Source organism: Astatotilapia calliptera, chromosome 20 (genome assembly GCF_900246225.1).
Source record: "Astatotilapia calliptera chromosome 20, fAstCal1.2, whole genome shotgun sequence".
Classification (NCBI taxonomy): Eukaryota; Metazoa; Chordata; class Actinopteri; order Cichliformes; family Cichlidae; genus Astatotilapia; species Astatotilapia calliptera.
In genome coordinates, this window is record NC_039321.1 from 17,499,127 (window position 1) to 17,515,928 (window position 16,802).

Sequence of the window (16,802 nt, forward strand, 5' to 3'; positions counted from 1 at the left end):
AATTTGTGCAATGACTTGTTTTTCCTCACCTGATACTTAGGTTTAATAGACTTGCCATGAGATGTTTGTTTTTTTCTGCACTCTAATAACTTATTGTGGCAGCAGAGCTGTTCCAACATGTACAGGGAGTTTATAGGCCACACCTCCCGTGTAGCCTGAAGATACCACTCCCCTCCACGTCTTTCTTCCTTCTCCAAGGTTGCTGTCACTTAATGCTCGAGCACAACTTGGAGGTGCTTCAGCTGCCAGAGTGTCGGTGAGAGTTTGAGATCCAGTGCTCGCCATGACAATGAGGTCCTGGCCCTAGAAGCATGTGGAAGCTTTTGTACCTGTTTTTGACGCTTTGTCAGCTGCTCTGCTGTCAGGCTGAGGCCACAGCTGCTCCTGTCACCCCTCAGAGCTGCAGTCTGGACTGTATCCAGCAGGTAAGCTGGAGGTTGTATCTCCTTCATAGTCAACTGTTAACTCACCTTAATTCAGTAACTTTGTATAATTCGTACAATATGCAGCATCATGTTTTATTTTTTGTTTTGTGACAGATGTTCTCTCAGCCTTTGTTTGAAAAGTAAGAAAAACTCCCGACTAAAGATAATTCACATAACACATTTTTTTAAGAGAATTATTCAGTTTGTCCTGGTTTTAAGAAAAGTTTAGGTCTTCGTTAAGTGGTCGCAAGATAAATCTAAAGAATAGCAAATAAACAACCTGCAGATTGAGTTCCTGCTGCGTAACTGATGAGTTACACAGAAAATGACATCCTCAATTCTTCAAATATAAGATCCAAATTTAGTAGGGAAAAAAATTCATTTTAAACCGTCAAACTGCTGCATGGTTTAAAATCCCAGGTGTCACATTTTATTTCCCGCCCCTTCAGTGGGTATGTTGTTCTCTGTAGTGGAAAGTATGACGTGTACAAGATTTCCTATATTTGTTATCATCTAAGAAACAAATCTTATGTTCCTTTAATGTGTGTGTGTGTGTGTGTGTAACCCTGTAATCTTGAACATAAATCAAGTTAGAAATTGAGGGGGGCTTGAGTGGATTTTCTCATGCTATCGTCTCACACTACAAGCTCCAACAGTTTCAATCTGTCCACACTCTCGGTGGATGTCGGAATGTTTTCACTGCGTTATTTAGGTTGGCTGGAGTTACACATACTGGCTGTAAACAGATTATACCGTGATGACTGTGTGGTGTGTATTCGCATAATGAACCTATGATTGTTATTATCAGAGAAGGAAATCTGCAGCAGTTACCTTTAGTTTTAGGTGTCACAAGAAGAAGAGGGGAGGGGGGAGTTGTAATGATTTCCCGGCACAAAGATAAATTCATCACCCGCATATGGAGAGATTTTAAATGTGAAAAAGTTTAAAAAGCAAAGGAGGAGAGCATTTGGAGACTTTTCACTGGAGCTTGTGCCACAGAGATTTATGATGCAACTCATTAAAATGGATCCAGTCGTGAGCGATTATCCAAAATGTTGATTTTATTTGAGCCAGATTTGCTGTCAGTAATGCAGTGTTTTTACTTGAAAAGATATTACCCCTGGGTTACCATACCACAGTGAGATGGTTAAATCAAAGGGCCATGCTCACGTATTCCTTTCAATTTTATTTTGATTAATGAAAAGTGGGGCACTCAGTCATCTTGTAGAAATTAGACTTTGATTTTTCTCCAAAACTTAATTTGTGTGGGCTTTTTATATGGATTAAGACTTCCTCCATGTTTGCTCAGCTGGTTTGCTCCAGAAAACGAAGGTTTAGGCTACGCAGACTTTCTACCTAACCTTCCGCACACACGGTTTCTCTTTTATCATCCTATTAGTCATGATCTCTAAAACCTGTAGAGCAAGTCAGCAGTGTAAGAAAGTGATCAAACAATTTCTTAATGACAGAAACACCAACAGCCAGTGCTATATCTGTCTAGGGGCACACCAGACTTTCATTTTCACAGAAGGTGGAGGTAAACAGCTGTTTTATTACAGAGAAACTATAACAAATTCAGTGACCCAGTCACACTTTCACTGCTCCAACAAGTCAAATATGTCCTTCTGTAATTTAGCGTGCTTTGAGTGTGAAGCAGCATTAACTATAATTACACAAACACCCTGTAAAAGCGATGCTTTGGGAAATGCACTGTCCTGCTCTTCATTGATAATGTTCACTCAACAGCAGAGCACAGTGAGTCAACCCTGATCAGTGCCTTCACTACACAGTATGTTGAGAAGCATCCACTGTTTAAACACAAGAACAAGCCGCAGCACATACTGTACAGATGGGAATCAGATTTTACATGGAGAATCTTACAAAAACAAGAACCATATTGTTTGTAATATAGCAACAAGGTTCTCCAAACTTACCATGAAGGGTTGTCAGTGCTGATCCACTGTTTAAGCTGTGATAGGTAACTATGTGCAGATGTTTGGAAATCAAAGCACCTCTGATGATTGTTACTTGAACTCAACTGAACTGAACTGAAGTGGTGCACTACCTTTTTTTATGGCAGGCAAACTGAACATACAATTCTTACAATTCTTACAATACAATTCTTTTCAATTCAATTGTACTTTTACAGCGCCAAATCACACCACACTTACCTCAAGGTGCTTTATATTGTAAGGTAAAGACCCCAAAATAATAAAGAGAAAACACTGAAAACCCCAACAATCACATGACTCCCTATGAGCAAGCACTTTGGCAACAGTGGGGAGGAAAAACTTCCTTTTAAGAGGAAGTGTGGCCATTAGCCACGACCGGTTGGGGGTGAGGGGAGATAGACAGGATAAAGACACACTTTGGAAGAGTGCACAGTTGAACGTTTTCAGACTGTCTCTCATGGAAGGCTTTCATAGTGTTGGACAGATACATTTCAGATATGTAATTTACTGAAACTTAAGCTCTATGAAGAGTAAAGCAAAACTGCCAAAGGATATTAGTTCATTGTTGGGAAGCAGGAATGTGACTTAATTGTTGCTGCTATTAAGTCACATTTTTCCCTTCCCTACTCCTCCTCACTTTTGGCAGCTGAACAGGGATTGTACACAGTCCTGCTTTTCATTATAAAGTTAAAGGGAAGGTCAAATTGAACCTTGTGTGCACAAAACTACGAAAGAGATATAGATGAGTGTGTACAGTTTGACCTCTTTATTTTCTCCTATGCAGGGCGGTCCAGCATGTGAATACTGCAGAATAACAAGGAGTGATGTCAGAAAGGCTCTGGGCTTTAAATCCATGGAAAGGTTTGGAAGTAAGTCAGGTTCAAACATCATACTGCAAATATCTGAGCTCTATCTGAGTTTGAGGTTTGAATGAACTTGGTTCACACCTATTTCCACAGTGCTAAGAATGTGGTTCACCTTGTAATTATTATCTCTGCACAGCATCTGCTTCAACCATCATTTTTTTCTCTCTTTCCTGGTAAACTTCCGACCCTTCCACCTTCCGTGCTCAATCTTTTTCTAATTGTACTGTGATTAATTTCAACATTTAACATGCTAACTTTTGCAGAATTGGCAGAGATGTCCACTCCTTTCAACATTGTCTTCAGTGTTTTCCATTTGTAAATAATATTTCTCTCTGTAGAATGACAGACTAATTACCTCATAACGCTTCTCAGATCAATGGTTGTTTCACTAGGATCATCACCGTTTCAACACCAGTTCCTTCTTGGCACTGCACTAGCACATAGCTGAATGCTTCAGACCAGCAGGTTAGAGGTCAAGCCTTCTGAATGCGATAACTTAAGAATAAGGCAACCCAGTATTTTGACATTCATAACATAGGTGCATCTACTTGGAGGCTGAGGCACTACAGCTGACTGCTGCCAATATGTTTTTTATAACGTAATGACTGGCAGCTGTTGGTCCAACTAGATCCATGTCAACACAAAACTTTGCTTAGCTGTCAGCAAATCTCCATGTAATTTGGTTATTCATGGTCCCCAGAGGATTAATCGGTCTTTTAGCTTTTAAAAGTGCTTTTGAGAAATAGTTTCTTTCTGGAGGTTTTTCAAAGTTTTTCTTTTGGCTGCTTTTACACTCATTTTCACTCAAGTCCCAAGGAATGCTTTTTTGTTTGCTTAGCCACTTCACACTGACCTATGAATCATTCAAGCATAAAAAAGACCCCTAAATCAATGGATGAGTGATTGTTGTAGCTACATGCTACTGAGAATTTTGCAAAGAATCAGTGTTAAAATATATCTTTTTTCTTTCTTTTTTTCCTTGTTTTTTTTTACAACCGGCTTGGCACAAAAACAACAATTTGTTCTCTTTTATTTAGCTGAATCCACAAAAAAAGGTTTAAAAAAATACAAAAATAAAGACAACATAGTTGTATTGCACTCATCCCATAAACAGGCATCGTGTAGAATTTGCACATGTACATGTCAAATAATGTCTAGAAGTATTAAAACTGCAGTACATTTATCAGGATTACTACAGCTAGTGCTTGTCTAATTGATGCTAACACCATGACTAATATTAAATCTGCTTTAGACAGTCATGTTCCCCACTGCCCGGTCGTTCCAAAGATGAAAATTGTCTGGGTTTGGTAATACATTTTTTTCCTTCCATGGATCGAGTAATACCGCTCAATTTTGTTCCAGTAGTTCAAACAAGAATGAATGTATGCTGATCAAGGTACAGACTTTTGAGGATTATCAAATCCGGCTCATCAAATTACTGGGATTAACTGGGATTCAGGGGGGTTCCAAAATTCACATAAAATAAAAGATAACTGATTAATTACACTAGCAAAAACTCACCTTTTAGGCTGTTTTTGTCAGGGATTTTTCAGTTTTCTTCATTCCAAATTTAGCGGCTAGTCGAACGATATTTTGTTGTGGTTCCAAATTTTGGTGACCGTTAAGTTATGTAGGAGTGATGTATGTTGAATGTGACATGTGAAACAAATGCAAATGGTGAACATAACACCATAACACCAAGTCTTGTTCAGATTATCCCCACTGTGATGAAGGAGAGAGGGTTCATGCATGTAGTTGACAAAGCAGGTTTTAAAACATGAACATTGCTCTTTGTACAGCAACAACATGCTGATGGCAGAAATCATTAAGAGCATGTCTACAGATTTAAGTTTGCAATGGTTTAACTGTTATGTACTGCAATCAGCTTTAACATTCATAATTGATTACTTGTATTTCCTCTCTTTACCACTTTAATTAATTAAAAACTGAAGATCGTAATGTTTATATTGTATCTATAAAATACAGTGCATCATAAAATGACTGAAATAAGTGCATAACAATATTTTGTTGCATAAATACCTAACACAGAGTAGGCAATAATCCAGTTTGCCAGCTCTTAACTCTGTTTATCACGTCTAGTTTTCTTGTTTGATTGCTTTTTGAGTTTTGATTTTTCCTTTGTGATCAGACTGAATTCAACCCTCTGCTGGGATCCGGGTAATCCTGATATTCTGGATCAAATAAATTATTTTCCTATTAAAATGTGTTTAATCCAGATTTTAAAAAATAATAATTTTGGATTACCTGATCTTATCCGATCTTGCAATCCTATTTCTCCATTGAACCAGATTTGGATTGGGTCAGTTCAGATAGATTATATTTGAAAAACTGAGGATTGGTCAGAGAATTGTGTTATCTGTCTTTTCCTTTCATTACCGCTGTCAGCTTTATGACCATTGTTTACAATAACATTCCCATCAGCCCAAACTGTAACTATTTGTGGTGCAAATATTACCATCTTAGCATTCCAACCATATTAATTTAAATGTGTTAGCATGTTGGGATTAGCAAGTGCAGCCTCTCAGAGCTATTATTGAAGTATTTTCCTCATTATTCCTCTTCAGGTTGTATTCCATGGCCATGTTTTGAGCTGCTGGGAAATGAAGACCCTAAAATCTGTCAACACTACGTCCAAGCACCAAATGATGTGAAGGTTGAGTTTTTAAATGACTCAAACTCCCAATCTGACACCATCATTGTCTCCTGGAAACCCAGTTACTATGGTAAAATTTGTTTGCTTATTGAGAATATATACCTATCATTTATCATGTCGTATCCTAAGTTTCTAAGTGAAAAGAGTAATTTTTCACTTGGTGGTGGGATATCTATGATTTGTTTTTCTTTATTATTATGAGAGGTTAAAAAAGACATCTGACTTCAATTATGAGACATATGCGAGATGTCTCCAAAATTATTTTTCTTATTGTACTATGTGACTGAGGCACTGACACATGACAACGTCGGAGCCTGATAAAAAAACAAAAGAAAGAACAAACTCTCAGACGTAAACACTCGTACACACAGTGTGCAAGTTTGATGAAGGGTTGTTGCTAATTCTTTGTTTCTTTTGTGTTTGCTGCAGGGATCGCCTTCCTTCGTGGCTTTCAGGTGTCCCTCCAGGCTCTGGGAGGGACTAGCGTTGCCTGTCAGCTCTTTCTCTTCCACCGCAACTTATCCCTCCCAACTTCACATGCTCAACGGGTAGGAAGAGCCCCGCTGGCTTTGGCCTTTGGCTGTGTTATTTTTCCTTTTATTGTGTTAGACCACACAAAGAAAACGTCAAGCTTTTAAAGTTTTAAGTTACAGCTAGTTATGACAATAACTGGCTTCATGTGGATATATTTCCATTTACAAATGTTTTGAGTTACAAGTGGTTTCTAAATTTTTCTCAGTTACATTCCCCTGAACCAGAGCTTAAACAGCATCTTTCAGTTTTGGGGTGAAAACTGCAAAACACTGAATACAGAATAAAACAAAATAATGTTCTGGATGAGATTACGATCAAACATAAAACTGACAACATGTCCTTGGAGGAAACAGTTTAACATTTTATACTAAAGATCATCCAAATGCTGTAAATATGAGGCAGGACATAGAAGACTATTGTTTATAGATGAAGCCTTTTTTTAACAAGCTCGTCCGCAGTGGACTTAAATTATTTACATATATTCAAACCACATGGACACAACAATGAATAGCTCCATTCAATTTTTTTAACTGGTAAGTCTCAAAGAATGAAAAAGCAGCAACACTACTGACAGTAACAACAACATGTAACTAGCTTCTTTTTACTTCTTCTTGACGAAGAATCGCTCTTTCACACTAAAGTTCCCCTGTGCGATATTGCCTAAAATTTAAATAAAAACACAATGCAATGATTTGCAAACAAGGAAAAACATAAAAAATCTGAACTGAGTAAACAGTTGGAGGAACATTAGGTTAACTGGCAACAGGTCAGTAATATTATTGGGTATAAAAAGAGGTTCTTAGAGAGGCAAAGTGTCTCAGAAGTAAAGATGAGCAGAAGTTCACTGATCTGGAAAAAGGCAGCATCTACAAATTCCTCTTTCAGAATAGTTTCAGTTTTAAATTGAGAAGATTAAATATCTCATCTACAGTACACAATTTAATCTAAAGATTCTGAGAATCTGAAAAAATCTCAGTAAGTAGGGGACAAGGCTGAAATTTCCGGACCCTCATGGACCCTCTTGGGTGACGTTGCATTAAAAACAGACACGATTCTGTCATTGAAATCCCTGCATGAGCTCAGGAGCACAGGAACCATCGTCTGTGATCACAGTTCACTGCCCCAAACCATATATGAAGTGTATAATGTGCCCATGCTATTCTGCAGGTGTACAAGTCAGACCCGTTCCCCGGCCTCTCCCTTGGATCCCAGTATGCTGTTACTGTCATGGCTCTGCCAGTGCCTGAGGAGTGGGAGAGGTTCTACCGCAGTGAGATCTTCTCTACACGATGTAAGATGCTGTTTGGTGACCTTTATTATTTAAATCTGCCTTTTTAGTTTTGGTCCAACTTCAGTGAATAGCATTATCATAAATTTACATATTTTGCCACCAATCAGCTCTGCTATTCTGTCAACACTGCATTAAATCAATATTTAGAGTAACATGTGCTTCATGTTCTTGCAGCATGTGCAGAGAAGAATGGCTTTGAGCAGTGTAAAAATGGTGAGAAAACTTATTTTCCTGTGAAGTCCAGTCTGTGACAGTCTTTCTCCAAAGATCTGCTTTATTCATGACATTATGTTATGGTCTGGTTACAGACTGGTACCCTAAACATATTGAGGTTCAGCAGGAAGGCAGTGCCATCACTGTGACCTTTAACTTGGCTCCTCCAAATCTGGGAATAAGAAGCTACTTCTCGCTGTGTTACATAAATGGCAGGAAAAAATACACCAACATAATACCGGTAAGTAATTTCCTGTGCTGCACCTTTGTTTCAGTCAGTGCCTTTTATTTATTTTTTAGATATTTCTGATCATTTAGGTTCTCTTTATAAATGTAACAAGCATTAATTTCATCATCTTAGGATCTGACTACAAATAAAACTCACCATAGCTATCAGCTGAGCGACCTTCAAGAAGGAACCAATTACACCTGTGAGGTAAAAGAATTATGACTAACACTGTTTATAGTATATGTGGACATAAGTATAACTGTTTTCCACCAAAAGACTTGGTTGATGAATAAACTTGAATACTTGAATGGACTTTGTGTTTATTGACTTTTTCCCCCAAATCTTTTTACCACATGTGTGGATTTCATCAGAAAATAGTTTGCTCATCAGTCATATTGCGTGAGGTGATGACATTGTAGGTCTTTTCATATTCTTTTACTGTCTTTTAACTAACCGTTCAATTTTTATGGACAGCAGCTTTCCTGTTTTTGTGCACTTTCATTGTTCTCTTTCCCAGAAACAGCTAACTTTGTCTGATACAACAGCTCAACCCCCCCCCCCCCCCCCCCCACACACACACACACACACAATCAAAGTTAGCAAATAAGTGGTTGTGAAATGCATATACGAAGATCACACATATCATTGTGACCACCTGCCTAATATTGTGTTAATCTCCTTTTGCTGCCAAAACAGCCCTGACCCATCGAAGCATGGACTTTATTACCACTCCTGAATGTGTGCTTTGGTATCTGGCTTGTTTAACCAGCACATGCATGGCTTGATTGGATTAGGGTATTTAGAGGCCAGTTCAACACCTCAAACTTGTTGTTGTGCTCCTTAAACCATTCCTGAAGCATTTTTGCTTTGTGGCAGGGTGCATTATCCTGCTGAAAGAGCCCCACAGCTATTAGGGAACACCGTTTCTATGAAAGCATATACATGTTCTGCAATAATTCTTAGGTACACTACCAGTCAAAAGTTTGGACACACCTTCTGATTTAATGGTTTTTATTTATTTTAATGACTATTTACATTGTAGATTCTCACTGAAGACATCAAAACTATCAATGAACACATATGGAATCATTTAGTAAACAAAAAAGTGTGAAGTAACTCAAAACATGTTTTAGATTTTAGTTTTGTTTTTTTTTTAAATAGGCTCCCTTTATTACTTTGCACACTCTTGGCATTCCCCTCGATTAGCTTCATGAGGTAGTCACCTGAAATGGTTTTCCAAGAGTCTTGAAGGAGTTCCCGGAGATGCACTCGTTGGCCCTTTTGCCTTCACTCTGCAGTCTATCTCACCCCAAGGTGCGGTAAGCTGAACACAGCTTCAACCGTCTGTTTGTTGGAAAATAGTAACGCGACCGCACCGCATTTTCTTGTTAGTAACAGTAACGCCGTTGTAACGATAGAAATACTAATTAGTTAGATTACTCGTTACTGAAAAAAGTAACGCCGTCATTCCCATCACTGATTGTAACGCTTGATGGGTTTTGCGACTGCACTCGGGGACACATTCAAAGTTTTTGCAATTTTCTGGACTGACTGACCTTCATTTCTTAAAGTAATGACGGCCTGTTCTTTCTCTTTACTTAGCCGATTAGTTCTTGCCATAACACAAATTCTAACAGTTGTCAGATAGGGCTGCCAGCAGGCAAGAAATTCCACAAATGAACCCTGATGAGGCACAGCTGTGAGGTGAAAACCATTTCAGGAGACTACATCATGAAGCTTGAGAGAAGGGTTTAGCCAGCAGAACCAGGCTCAGGGAGGGGCGGGGCCATCTGCTGCGACCAGTTGGGGTGAGAGAAGGAAGACAGGATAAAAGACATGCTGTGGAAGAGAGACAGAGGTTAATAACAGATATGATTCAATGCAGAGAGGTCTGTTAATACATAGTGAGTGAGAAAGGTGACTGGAAAGGAAAAACTCAATGCATCATGGGAATCCCCAGCAGCCTATGTCTATTGCAGCATAACTAAGGCTACGTTCACACTGCAGGCGAAAGCGCATCAAATCCGATTTTTTGACCCTATGCGACCCATATCCGATCATGCTATGACAGTGTGAACGGCGCAAATCCGATATTTTCAAATCCGATCTGGGTCACTTTCGTATGTGGTACTGAATCCGATACATATCCGATGTTTTAGAAAGCGACTGCTGTTTGAACGGTCAGGTCGCATTAAATCCGTCTTTTACGTCACTGACACAAGACAGACGCCAATTATCAGTGCCAGAGAAGCGCCAGAGAAGACATCGCGAACGCTTCTCTGGCCATCCCGTGTAGATATCAGTGAAACTGTTGGGAAGATAATGTTGGAGAAACGTGAACATTTTATTTGTACTGTGTAATCTGCAGATTCTGACAGAAATCTGCAGCTATCCTTTGAAGCACCGCTCCTCTCTTAAACAGCAATAAGGATCATTATTAGGTTATTTACATTATTATGTAAATAACAAAATAACTTAAAGCAAAAATTGGGAAACGTGAAGACCGAAGTCTTTATATTAAGGGCCATCAGTCAAACAATACTGTTGCTCTGGGTCTAAACAGAGCGCGTTGTGTGTGACATCTTCTTTTGCGCATGCGGGCCGCTTTGAGCGTTCACACTAGAGAGCGTTTGCTGTCGCATTTTATTTGTAGTGTGAACGAGCAGACAAAAAAATCGGATTTGATCAAAAAATCGGAATTGAGCATTAAGACCTGCAGTGTGAACGTAGCCTAAGGGAGGATTCAGGGTCACCTGGTCCAGCCCTAACTATATGCTTTAGCAAAAAGGAAAGTTTTAAGCCTAATCTTAAAAGTAGAGATAGTGTCTGTCTCCTGAATCCAAACTGGAAGTTGGTTCCACAGAAGAGAGGCCTGAAAACTGAAGGCTCTCCCTCCCATTCTACTTTTAAATACTCTAGGAACAACAAGTAGGCCTGCAGAGCGAGAGCGAAGTGCTCTAATAGGGTGATATGGTACTACAAGGTCATTAAGATAAGATGGGGCCTGATTATTTAAGACCTTGTATGTGAGGAGCAGGATTTTGAATTCAATTCTGGATTTAACAGGAAGCCAATGAAGGGAAGCCAAAACAGGAGAAATATGCTCTCTCTTTCTAGTCCCTGTCAGCACTCTTGCTGCAGCATTTTGGATTAGCTGAAGGCTTTTCAGTGAGTTTTTTGGACATCCTGATAATAATGAATTACAGTAGTCCAGCCTGGAAGTAATAAATGCATGAACTAGTTTTTCAGCGTCACTCTGAGACAGGATATTTCTAACTTTAGAGATGTTGCGCAAATGGAAGAAAGCAGTCTTACATATTTGTTTAATATGTGCATTGAAGGACATGTCCTGGTCAAAAATGACTCCAAGGTTCCTCACAGCATTACTGGAGGACAAGGTAATGCCATCCAGAGTAAGAATCTGGTTAGATACCATATTTCTAGGCTTTTCAGGGCCGAGTACAATAACCTCAGTTTTATCTGAATTAAGAAGCAGAAAGTTAGCGGCCATCCAGGTCTTTATGTCTTTAAGACATTCCTGCAGTTTAACTAATTGGTGTGTGTTATCTGGCTTCATAGATAGATAGAGCTGGGTGTCATCAGCATAGCAGTGAAAATGTATGCTATGTCTTCTAATGATACTGCCTAAGGGAAGCATGTATAATGTAAACAGAATTGGTCCTAGCACTGAACCCTGTGGAACTCCATAATTAACCTCAGTGTGTGAAGAGGACTCTCCATTTACATGAACAAATTGGAGTCTATTAGATAGATATGATACAAACCACTGCAGCGCAGTACCTGTAATACCTACAGCATGTTCTAATCGCTCTAATAGGATATTATGGTCGACAGTATCGAATGCTGCACTAAGGTCTAGCAGGACAAGCACAGAGATGAGTCCACTGTCAGAGGCCATAAGAAGATCATTTGTAACCTTCACTAAAGCTGTTTCTGTGCTGTGCTGAGCTCTGAAACCTGACTGAAACTCTTCAAATAAACCATTCCTCTGCAGATGATCTGTTAGCTGTTTGACAACTACTCTTTCAAGGATTTTTGATATGAAAGGAAGGTTGGAGATTGGCCTATAATTAGCTAAGACTGCTGGGTCTAGAGATGGCTTTTTGAGTAAAGGTTTAACTACAGCTAGCTTGAAGGCCTTCTTTGCAGGACTTCTTTGAGCAGTTTTGTAGGAATGGGGTCTAAAAGACAGGTTGAAGGTTTGGAGGAAGTAATTATTGAAATTAACTCAGAAAGATCAATTAGAGAAAAAGAGTCTAACTTAACATCAATGGTACTAAGAGTAGCTGTAGATAATATTACATCTGTGGGATGATTACTGGTAATTTTTTCTCTAATGATAAAGATTTTATTTGTGAAGAAGTTCATGAAGTCATTACTAGTTAACGTTAAAGGGATTGTTGGCTCAAAAGAGCTCTGACTTTTTGTCAGCCTGGCTACAGTGCTGAAGAGAAACCTGGGGTTGTTCTTATTTTCTTCAATCAGTGATGAATAGTAAGATGTTCTGGCTTTGCGGAGGGCTTTCTTATAAAGCAGCAAACTATTTCTCCAGGCTAAATGATGATCCTCTAGATTTGTGTCACGCCATTTCCTCTCCAGATTACGAGTCATCTGCTTTAGACTATGTGTTTGAGAATTATACCATGGAGTCAGTTACTTCTGATTAGAGGCCTTAGTTTTCACAGGAGCTACAGTATCCAGAGTCGTACGTAGTGAGGAGGTGAAATTATTAACAAGATAATCGACCTCTGTTGGGGTAGCGTTCAGATAGCTGCTCTGCTCTATGTTGGTACAGGGCATTGAAGATGATAACAGTGGGTGGATTATATTCTTAAACTTAGTTACAGCGCTTTCAGAAAGACATCTACTTTGATAAAGTCTACTCTCCACCGCTGTGTAATCAATTATTGTAAATGTAAATGTTATCAGGAAATGATCAGACAGGAGAGGGTTTTCAGGAAACACTGTTAAATGTTCAGTTTCTATGCCATATGTTAAAACAAGATCTAGAGTGTGATTAAAGTGGTGGGTGGGTTCTTTTACATTTTGAGAGAAACCAATTGAGTCTAATAACAGATTAAATGCCATGTCGAGGCTGTCATTTTTAGCATCTACATGGATGTTAAAATCACTCACAATAATTATTTTATCTGAGCTCAGAACTAAATTAGATATAAAGTCTGAGAAATCAGACAGAAACTCTGTGTAAGGCCCAGGTGGACGATAGATGATAACAAGTAAGACTGGTTTCTGAGTTTTACAGCTGGGGTGGACGAGGCTAAGCATCAGGCTTTCAAATGAATTAAAAGTCTGTCTTGGTCTTTCATTAATTAATAGGCTGGTGTGAAAAATTGCTGCCACACCGCCCCCTCGGCCTGTGCTTCGAGATTTCTGGTAGTTAGAATGACTCGGGGGTGTTGATTCATTTAAACTAACATAATCATCCTGCTGCAACCAGGTTTCTGTAAGGCAGAGTAAATCGATTTGTTGATCAATTATTAAGTCATGTACTAACAGAGACTTGGAGGAGAGAGACCTAATATTTAATAATCCACATTTCACTGTTTTACTCTTTGGTTCAGATGTGGATACTGTATTGTTCTTTCTTTGTAATTGTTTATGTTTAAGTTGTTTGTTGATGGTTTTTAGTTTGTTTTTTGTCTTTTTGGAAGCTGACACAGTCTCTATGGAGATGGGTTTTTGGGGGGGGTAGCAGGAGGAGAGAAGCTGCAGAGAGGCGTGTAAGACTGCAACTCTGCTTCCTGGTCCCAACTCTGGATAGTCATATTTTGGGGGGTTTAATAAATTTGTCCATATTTCTAGAAATGAGAGCTGCTCCATCCAAAGTGGGATGGATGCCGTCTCTCCTAACAAGACCAGGTTTCCTCCAGAAGGTTTGCCAATTATCTATGAAGCCCACATCGTTTCTGGGACACCACTCAGACAGCCAGCAATTTAAGGAGAACATGCGGCTAAACATGTCACTCCTGGTCTGATTGGGGAGGGGACCAGAGAAAACTACAGAGTCTGACATTGTTTTGGCAAAGTTGCTCAAATCCTTGGGCTTGCCTAATCTTCCTGCTCCTAACACATTAACTTAGAGGACAAAATGTTCACTTGCTCTTCACTTGCTCAGTCAGATATGTACTTTCATGCTTCACCTATTTGACTTTTTTCCACAGATTGCAGCTAATGAAGTGGATGCAGTTAGGAAAATGTTCAATGTTCATGTCGTGCACACTCAGAAAGGTAAGGAAAGCTGTTTTGTTGCTGCATATTCACACAATTACTATGTCACAGTGTGTACAAAGCTTTCTGTACTTTTAGTTGTAAAGTTATATCTCCTGAACCATATGCAGGTTTCTTGCATGCATGCACAAATTTCTCAAGAACTATCACTGGACATGAAAAATGTGTATTCCCCAATGGCAAGCAGTTACTGGCTTTCACTAGGTGAAGGTGCGGCAGCAAGCAACCCTCCTAATTGTTTTGGTCGCAAGATTTCCACCCTTGTGTAGATGACGCCGACTTCTGTGCAAAATAGGAAACACATTAATGCTACTTTGTTAGTTATACTTGTTATACGTATTTCGCTGTCTGTTTGTTACTGATACACACTTGTGGCCAATGCAATAAGTCTTTTTATTTTAACTATTCTAATACTTTGAAAAGCAGTGGGATAATCCACTAAACTGTCTCAAGAAATAATTCAAACTTTGGTGTTATCCGAAGATGCCTCTCCAAGCTCTGTCACTCCCTCCTTGGCTTTTGTCCTTCCTCTGAGTCTGGTCGCGGTAGCCGTACTTGGAGGCTGTCTGGCTATTGTCATTAGGAGGAGGACCAAGCTGCAGATGAAGAAATTTGACATACAACTAGGTGCAAAAACAACCCAGACATGTCATGTAAAATCAGTATTTGAACCACTGCCAGTTATTACGTTTATACATTTTCATTTAGTATCTCTAATCCATCTGCTCCTTTCCCCAGCAGCACATGAAAATGTTTTGTTTTTTTAATCATCAGATATCATCAACAAACACGAGGAAGTTGGGAATCAGGAAGAATTGGTATCACTGCGCAAAAACAGGCTGACCCCTCCTCGTCTTCTGATTTGCTACAGCAGCCATGAGGGCCCCGCTCATGTCAAAGCTGTCATGCAGTTAGGTGTTTTCATACAGCAGCACATGGCCACTCAGGTACAGTTTTACATTTTATCTCTTAACTTGCAGCACATTTTGTAAGGGCAGTTTTGGCAACATTTTGCCAAAGTGTTCGTTAGTATGAGATGCATTTAATAAGAGAAAGAGATGGGATTCGGTTTATATTAACAAAGTCTTCCCACTTATTTTTCTTCAAAGGTGTGTCTGGATCTTTGGGACTCTCTGAGCGTGGCTGAGGAAGGCAGCATGGCCTGGCACTGCCGGCAGATCCGGGAAAGTGACTTTGTCTTGGTGATGTGCTCTAGGGGCTTTAACCAAAGACCCAAGCCAGAGGATGATGATGGTGATGAAGATCAGGCCTACAGCTCTGATGCAATCATCCAACTTATTGGTGCAGAGGTGGGCCGAGCCAAAGCCTGGGGCCAGGACCTGTCCAAATACATGGCAGCCATTTTCGAGTACTCAGAGGAGACAGACATTCCCACTGAACTGAGGCTCATTTCTCACTATGTACTGACAAGTGACTTACCACTGCTCTTCTCCCACCTCCATGGAGTGGCCCTGCACAGGCCTGGGGCTTACCTTAAGATAGACCACATCTCAGAGAAAGGCTTTGCCAAGGTGCCAGCTGGAGCTGCTCTGCAGTGGGCTATCTATGAGGCTGGAATGGCATTGGAGGGAAAAGGACAGCACTCTCTGGAAGAAGGGGACTAGATAGTGAAGAAGGGACTTACACACCCTCAGTTAATGATAGTTCTCAGCTCGATATGTGATAGTTGAATGAAACTGTGAGTTTACACCTCAAACGTGAGGAGTGGATCTACACCTGTGCCTCAGCACACACTATGACCTCTGCAATGCCTTAATATGCAACTTAATATGCACCCAGTATTATGTGTCCTGGCCAAAAAGATATTTTCTCAAATAAATATTTTCAGTCAATTTTCTTGCAGTATTGTGTAATAGGTTCCATGAATACATCAGCTATTAATCTTATTATCAAGCTTACTCTGTAAGACTGTTTATTTTGAAGTTGAATTTTAAATATTGTAAACAAGCAAATTTACAGCCATGCTTCACGTGTCTGTGTACATCTCTGCGTACAAATGGAAATCAAAGCTTCATGTCATTTAAACATATGAATAAATGTCTTGTCTTGTATATTACATTATATTTGTGTAAAATAATACAATTTATTTACATCGAAAATTTTAATAAAATAAAAAAGTTTCAAATAATGCCATTTTATTGCGACTTGTTTTTTGTTTGTTTTTTAACATTTTGCTGGTGCTGTAAGTCCTCAGCTTGTCTTTGATCAGAAACAGTCTTGGTTAAATATTGGCTCATACACACACTGTATTAAAAACAGGGGGAAATTTTATATCGTCAATCACTGTTCCATTTTTCTGAATATAAACTTTACAAGACAGACCATAA

The 16,802-nt window shown here is 39.3% G+C and overlaps 1 protein-coding gene across 2 annotated transcripts; it reads left to right on the forward strand.

Annotated features, from left to right (window-relative positions):
- Positions 1–62: 62 nt before the first annotated feature.
- Positions 63–16,562, forward strand: LOC113013262 (interleukin-17 receptor D). Of its 2 annotated transcripts, XM_026154007.1 has the most exons (12): positions 63–425; positions 3,162–3,246; positions 5,829–5,987; positions 6,347–6,465; positions 7,619–7,742; positions 7,917–7,955; positions 8,051–8,196; positions 8,317–8,391; positions 14,388–14,454; positions 14,938–15,081; positions 15,229–15,401; positions 15,564–16,562. In XM_026154007.1, the coding sequence occupies exons 1-12, from the start codon at positions 312–314 to the stop codon at positions 16,077–16,079; spliced, it is 1,761 nt and encodes a 586-aa protein (XP_026009792.1). In that variant the 5' UTR covers positions 63–311; the 3' UTR covers positions 16,080–16,562. The 2 variants fall into 2 exon arrangements, with proteins under 2 accessions (XP_026009792.1, XP_026009793.1); XM_026154008.1 differs by lacking the exon at positions 63–425 and having other exon boundaries at positions 2,851–3,246; positions 14,388–14,453; positions 14,934–15,081.
- The last annotated feature ends 240 nt before the right edge of the window (positions 16,563–16,802 follow it).